The sequence below is a fragment of the Triticum aestivum genome, chromosome 7A (genome assembly GCF_018294505.1).
Source record: "Triticum aestivum cultivar Chinese Spring chromosome 7A, IWGSC CS RefSeq v2.1, whole genome shotgun sequence".
Taxonomy (NCBI): domain Eukaryota; kingdom Viridiplantae; phylum Streptophyta; class Magnoliopsida; order Poales; family Poaceae; genus Triticum; species Triticum aestivum.
In genome coordinates, this window is record NC_057812.1 from 686357748 (window position 1) to 686365261 (window position 7514).

The 7514-nt window shown below is 50.3% G+C and overlaps 1 protein-coding gene across 2 annotated transcripts; it reads left to right on the forward strand.

Moving 5' to 3' along the window:
* The first annotated feature begins 463 nt into the window (after nt 1-463).
* On the forward strand, nt 464-2814 carry LOC123149340 (DIMBOA UDP-glucosyltransferase BX8). Of its 2 annotated transcripts, none has more exons than XM_044568981.1 (2): nt 464-1064; nt 1742-2814. In XM_044568981.1, exons 1-2 carry the CDS (start codon nt 566-568, stop codon nt 2623-2625), a joined length of 1383 nt encoding a protein of 460 aa, XP_044424916.1. In that variant the 5' UTR covers nt 464-565; the 3' UTR covers nt 2626-2814. The 2 variants fall into 2 exon arrangements, with proteins under 2 accessions (XP_044424916.1, XP_044424917.1); XM_044568982.1 differs by having other exon boundaries at nt 466-1055.
* Nucleotides 2815-7514: the final 4700 nt, after the last annotated feature.

Sequence of the window (7514 nt, forward strand, 5' to 3'; positions counted from 1 at the left end):
CGGCCAGGGCCTCCTAGCGAGCACGCGGGCTTCGCGCCGCCATGGCCCTGCCCCACGCCGCCGTTGCAGCAGCCTCTCGCCGCGCACCTTGCTAGCTAGTTGAACGAAAAAGGGACCCGCCGCCACCTTCCCTGGAGCCGACGCGGACTTCGCCGGCCGCTCCTCCGGTGGCGGCGAGCCGTGGGGGAGGAAGAAGGAGGGTTGCGGGCGCTCGATCTAGGGTTTCCCTCGTGTCGCCAGGAAGGGCGACGCAGGGGCTCAGTTGTAGTACTCCGGGTCTATGCTCTCGTAAAAGGAACCATACACTTTTCGCCCTGGTCTTCCTTCTCTTTTTGTTTTTTGGCGGGTGTTACGCCTGGTCTTCCTAACCACGCAAAAAAGCATTGAGAATCCTAGTAGTACGTCCAGGCCTGAAAAGGCATTTCACCAGCCATGTGCAGCTCTGTACAAAAACCAAACTAGCTCTGACATTTTTGAGAGGACAGCATCTCTCTCCGAGACAAAGAAGCAAAGCTTTCCTCCTCCACACAACGCACTCACAGGCTCACAGCCCAACACAATCACCATGGCCCCAACCAGCAGCACCAACCGCGGCCGCCGCCGCGTGGTCCTCTTACCGCTGCCATACCAAGGCCACATCAACCCCATGCTGCGCCTCGCCGCCGCGCTGCACTCCCGCGGCCTCGCGGTCACTATCCTCCACCCGGAGACCCGCGCGCCGGACCGCGGGAAGCTCCCTGCGGACTACCGCCTGGTCACCATCCCGGACAGCATACCGCCGGAGCTCGCCGCGTCCGAGGACATCGCGTCGTTCGTCTTCGCGCTGAACAAGAACTGTGCGGCGCCGTTCCGGGACTACCTGGCCGGCGCCCTTAGAGAGGAGGAGGACGGCCACGTCGCCTTCGTGGTCGCCGACGTCGACTGGTTCGCGCCGCTCTCCGTGGCCAGGGAGCTGGGCGTGGCCGCTCTGGCCCTCATGACCAGCAGCGCCGCCAGGTTCCTGGTGTACTTGGCGTACCCAAGCCTGTGCCACAAGGGCTATTTGCCCGTCCAAGGTACGCAGGGTATATACCAAATTGCCATTGTTGTCTTCTTTGTTTGGAGTTTGGAGGTCTAGTTTTCTTCAGTTTGTCGAACAAGAGAAAATTATAACCGAATGATATCCGCAGTCTATTTACAATTTTACATTACAGATGTCCATTCCCGAAAACAAAGACACAATTAACCGGCGTTGCTAGATCTGAATTACCTTTTTGTTTGTTTGTTTTGCGAGAGCTAGATCTGAATTACCATTAGCATGATCTTAGTAGTAACATGGTGCTCGATGGAAAACTTAGATCTAGCCAGTACAAGTACTTGCATTTTATCCGTCTAAAAAGCTGTACTTGAATTTTAAAGTGTGGAACCTGACATGCATGTCGCGGCAAAAGAAAAATACAACATGGCATGGTTATATGAAGCGGATGGTCGAAGATAAGGTTTTGGATTCAGAAACTGTACCCACCCAATAGCCAACCAGTCATGTGCGGTTTGTCGGATCCAGCTCTCAAGAAACAGACGGGAGATGAATCCATCATCTAGTGCACGTGTTTGTTGTTCGATTGCATAGCTCGTGTAGTCATGTGCGTATCCATGTCCGTGCGTGTGTGCCTAGTCCGTGATCTAGAGCAGCAATAAATATTGCGTACTCAAATTGATCTGTGATATACTCAATGATTGTCCCTATCTCTCCTGTCCACAGAGTCGAATTTCAACACTACAGTTGAGGAGCTTCCCCCCTTCCTTGTACGAGACTTGGATCGCGTGATGGACATGGCTCGACACCTCGCGTACGCCGATCTCCTCGCCCACATCGTCGCCGGCGTGAGGCAATCATCCGGCCTAATAATCAACACATCCGAAGACATGGAGGGCATGGAGATCGAGAGGATCCGCAGCGAGATCGCCCGCCCGGTGTTCGCCGTCGGCCCTCTGCACATGATGACGCCGTCTCTATCCGTCCATAGCAGCCTACTGACAGAAGATCGCAGCTGTTTGGACTGGTTGGACACACAACGGCCAAACTCTGTGCTCTACGTGAGCTTTGGGAGCCTGGTGGGCATCGACACAGACGAGTTCTTGGAGATGGCCTGGGGCCTGGCCGACAGCCAGCGCCCGTTCGTGTGGGTGGTCCGGCCGGGGCTGGTGCACGGCTGTGAGCTCAGCGCGCTCCCTGAAGAGCTGCAAGAGAAGATAGGTAGCAGAGGTAGAGTAGTCAGTTGGGCTCCGCAGCAGGAGGTGCTGAAGCATCCGTCTGTGGTCGCTTTTCTCACGCACTGCGGCTGGAACTCGGCGACGGAGAGCATATCCGAAGGCGTGCCGATGATATGCAGACCGTTGTCCAGCGATCAGATGGGCACTAGCAGGTATGTGTGTGATGTGTGGAAGGTGGGGGTTAGGGTGGAGGTGGAGAACCAGCTGAAGAGAGGGGGCGTCCAGGCGGCCATCACAAGACTGATGGAAGGAAAGGAAGGTGAAGAGGTCAGGGAAAGAATGAAAGATCTGAGGCATGCGATGAGCAAGTGTACTGATGAAGGTGGGACATCTGATGTTGCTTTGCAACGTTTAGTGGATTTCAGTGTTTAAGCTAGCACTTAACTATTTAGACTATGGCTAGAAAACATGTCCGTGAATTGCAACAGAAGAAATGTCTCTAGCTCATGGACCAGTGCAATGCAACGGGACGGGAGTCAAGTGATGCTTTTTTCTTTTTGCGGGGACGGTAAACATGCTCAGTGCGGCTCTTCCTCAATCATCAATGCAAGATTTCTATAATTCTTGGGTGTGCTTCTATCAATAGCTAGTATTAAGGAATGAAATATTAGCAACTAAAACAAAATCATTTCTTTTTCATGGAAAAATAGGAAGAGAAATACTTCTACAACCTATTTAACAAAACAATGGGAGAGATAGATAGGACGTGTTTGGTTGCATGCATTAGGTCCAACCAGGCACTGTATGGACATCTTTTTGATGTTGGGCTGTTTGGTTACACGTATGTACTGTTGGGCCTGGATGGCACGGTTCTTAAAACACCTCTGGGCCTGACTCGATGGGAACAGACGAATTGGCAGTTTCCAGCTAGCCAGGCCCGAACGATGTGAGGAATCACGGGTGGGTCGCTCGCTGGAAACGTCTTAGTAGTTAATCATCTTATCCCGTCATCTCCTTCTATCGTTGCCCACACCGCCAATCTGGCACGCTCGCGCGCCGTATCTGGCAGTCGGGCCCGCGTCAATGTCAGGGCTGCAGCGCTCGCCACGTGCGAGCCTGCTGAGGAGCCCGTCACCGCCATGCTCGAGCAGTCGAGCTACTCATGGGCCTCCTCGAGGACCCGCAGCGGGCCGCGGCCAGCTCAACGCCACCAACTCCTCCACCGTCACGGGCGATGGCTACTTCAATCTCCCGCCCTCGGTTGCTAATTCTTGAGCTTGCGTTGGTTTTTGCCTTAAAGAGAAAAGGATGATGCAGAAAAGTAGAGATAAGTATTTCCCTCAGTTAAGAACCAAGGTATCAATCCAGTAGGAGGGACACATATGTCTCCAATAATCACACCTACACAAACAAACAAATACTTGCACCCAACGCGATAAAGGGGTTGTCAATCACTTCACGGTTACTTGTAAGGATGAGATCTGATAGAGATGGATATAGAAGATAAGTAAAAGTGCAAAATAAGATAAAAGTAAATAAATTGCTGCAAGGTATTTTTGGGTTTTTGATTTTGTACATCTAAAAATAATATGATAAAAATAGACCCGGGGGCATATTTTCACAGAGGCTTCTGTCTCGAAAGAAAGCATATGGTGGGTAAACAGATTACTGTTAAGCAATTGATAGAAAAGCGAATAATTATGACGATATCCAAGGCAATGATCATGTATATATGCATCACGTCCGAGGCAAGTAGACTGACTCCTGCCTACATGTCGACCGGTATGCAGCATGCATCTAGTGTATTAACTTAACAAGAACGGAGTAACGCCTTAAGCAAGATGACATGATGTAGAGGGATAGATCCAATCAATATGAACAAACCCCATCTTTTTATCCTTAATGACAACAATACAAATATGTATCATGTCCATTTCTGTCACTGGGATTGAGCACCTCAAGATTGAACCCATTAAAAAGCACCTCTCTCATTACAAGAAAAATCAATCTAGTTGGCCAAATCAAATCAATAGATAGGAGAGAAATACAAAGTTATATAAATCATGCATAAAAGAGTTCAAAAAGGACTCAAATAATATCCATAGATAATCTGATCATAAACCCACAATTCATCGGATCTCCACAAACGGACTTCAAAATAAGATTACATGGAATAGATCTCCAAGAATATCGAGAACATTGTATTGAAGACAAAGAGAGAGAGAATAAGCCATCTACCTACTAGCTATGGACCCGTAGGTCTATGGTAGAGTACTCACACATCATCGAAAGGGCAGCAAGGTTTATGTAGAAGCCTTCCATGATCGAATCCCCTTCCGACGGAGTACCGGTAAAGGCCCCAAGATGGGATCTCACGAGGACAGAAGCCTGCAGCGGCGAAGAAGTATTTTTGGTGTGCACTCTGATCTACGGGGAATACTTGGGTATTTATAGAAGAAAGATTACGGTTAGGGGAGCCACAGGGGCGCACAAGCTTGGAGCCCCCCCTAGGGGTGCGTCCCCTGAGCTTGTCGCCGCCTTGTGGCCATTCTAGCCTCCTCCCGGAGCTTCTAGGGTGTCTTGTGGTTCAAGAAAAATCGTCAAAAAGTTTTGTTCCATTTGGACTCCGTTTGATATTGATTTTTTAAGTCAAAAACAAGGAAAAAAACAACACTTGGCACTAGGTTAATAGGTTAGTCCCAAAAATGATATAAAATAGCATAATAATGCATATAAAACATCCATGATTGATAATATAATTGCATGGAAAAATCAAATATTATAGGTACATTGGAGATGTGTATCTTCAGTCGACTCCTCCTGCAGCACCTACGCTCTGAGTCTAATCCCCTCGTTAGCCGTCACGACCGAATTGTTCGCTGACTCCGTGCGGGACATTAAATGGATGCGCACTAGCGACAGCGGCACGTCGTCGTCTCTCAGCGGTGGGGGCACCAGGAGCTCGGTGGTAGAGGCTAGCTGCTCCGCCGGTCGTGGCCGCTCTGCCGGTCATTGTGGTCGACACGCAGGAGGTTGTGCAGTAGGATAACGTGTCGGCCGCAGAGGTGCGGTGAAGTAGATACCCTTGTTGGCCGCGTCCTAGGGCGGGACTATGCGCAAGATCACCGCCTACTTCGGTGAGGCCCTAGCCCGCCGCGTCTTCCGCTTCTGCCCACAGCCGAACAGCTCCCTCCTCGACGCTGCCTTCGTCGACCTCCTCCACGCACACTTCTATGAGTCGTGTCCCTACCTCAAGTTTGCCCACTTTACCGCGCATCAGGCTATCCTGGAGGCGTTCGCGACTATCGTCGCGTCCACGTCGTCGACTTCGTCATCAAGTAGGGGATGTAGTGACCCCATATGCAGGCAAACAAACAACTTGACAACATCATTTTTTGCTTCATTTCTCGAAACCATGCCTAGCTCAGCCTTGCTCGTTTTTGTGCTCTCAGCGAGGCCCTACCTGAGAATGTAACCAGACATGCCCATAGCTCTACGCTTTGCAAACTGAACCATGTGTGACGATAAAAGGTTTCCCCCCGCTTTATATTATAAAGCAACCACACGATACAACAAGCATGTTGGGGCGCACCACAACCAAGCCCAAAAGAAAACACGAAGATAGAGAAACAGATGCCGACACCGGCAGCTTGACGAAATGAAGAAGATTGATAACAGTTGCGCCCGACGGAGATTTCCCACCACGCACCAAGCACACCAGAGCATTGCGTACCGAGAAACACCTTCAGGAAGGAAAGCGACGACGACGCCGCTGCTGCCCGGACAAGCCATAGGGTTTCCACCTGTATGCGAAGGGCAATGAGGAGAGGGTTATACCCGAAGCCCTTCAGGAAGGAACGCCGGCGCCCGCAGGAGCCACCACATCGATGTCGGATGAGCTGACAGGTATTTCTACCGACCCCAACCCTCGCCACCCTGGACGATCCGAGTGCTCCACCAAACCAACCGCCCACCAATGTGCGTCACCACGGTCCTGGAATCCACCTTGTCGCCAACCTGAGGCCATCGGCACGAGGCCAAGAGGAGGAACAAGGGAACAACGGACCCGGGGACACCAGCAAACAGCTGGACGGGAGGGGTCTGCCACCACCACCGAAGCGGAAGCTGACCGAACACGACATCCGGGACAAACCAGGCCACCACTAGCTCGACCGGGCCCAAGCCACCACTGGCCTAGATGGGGCCACAAAGTCCCCACGCTACGCTGTAGCATGGTAGCTGGCCAAGCCGCTGCCGCCCGGCGACCGCTGTCACCCCACCTCCGCCTTCACGGAACCTCGCCGCCGTGCAGAGAGCTGATACGTTCATTTTGCATCATGCTTTTATATCGATATTTATTGCAATATGGGTTGTTATTACACATTATGTCACAATATTTATGTCTTTTCTCTCTTATTTTACAAGGTTTACATGAAGAGGGGGAATGCCGGTAGCTAGAATTCTGGGCTGGAAAAGGAGCAAATATTAGAGACCTATTCTGCACAACTCCAAAAGTCTTGAAACTCCACGAAAGTCAGTTTTGGAATATATTAAAAATGTTGGACGAAGAAAGCACCAGAGGGGGGCCACCCACTATCCACGAGGGTGGAGGGCACGCCTTACCCCCCTAGGCGCGCCCCCTACCTCGTGGGCCACCTGGAAGCCCCCCAATGCCCATCTTCTGGTATAAGGTGTCTTTTGCACTGAAAAAAACAGAAGGAAGTTTTTGGGACGAAGCGCCGCCGTCTCGAGGCGGAACCTTGGTGGAACCAATCTAGGGCTCCGACGGAGCTGTTCTGGCGGGGAAACATCCCTCCGGGAGAGGGAAATCCTCACCATCATCATCACCATCGATCCTCTCATAGGGAGGGGGTTAATCTCCATCAACATCTTCACCAGCACCATCTCCTCTCAAACCCTAGTTCATCTCTTGTATCTGATCTTTGTATCAAAACCTCAGATTGGTACATGTGGGTTGTTAGTAGTGTTGAGTACTCTTTGTAGTTGATGCTAGTTGGTTTATTCGGTGGAAGATTATGTGTTCAGATCCTTTATGCATATTAATATTCCTCTGATTATGAACATGAATATGATTTGTGAGTAGTTACGTTTGTTCCTGAGGACATGGGAGAAGTCTTGTTATAAGTAGTTGATACGTCTCCAACGTATCTATAATTTTTGATTGTTCCATGCTATTATATTATCTATTTTGGATGTTTAATGGGATTTAATATACCTTTTTATATTATTTTTGGGACTAACCTATTAACTGAAAGCCCAGTGCAAATTGCTATTTTTTTGCTTATTTCAGTGTTTCGCAG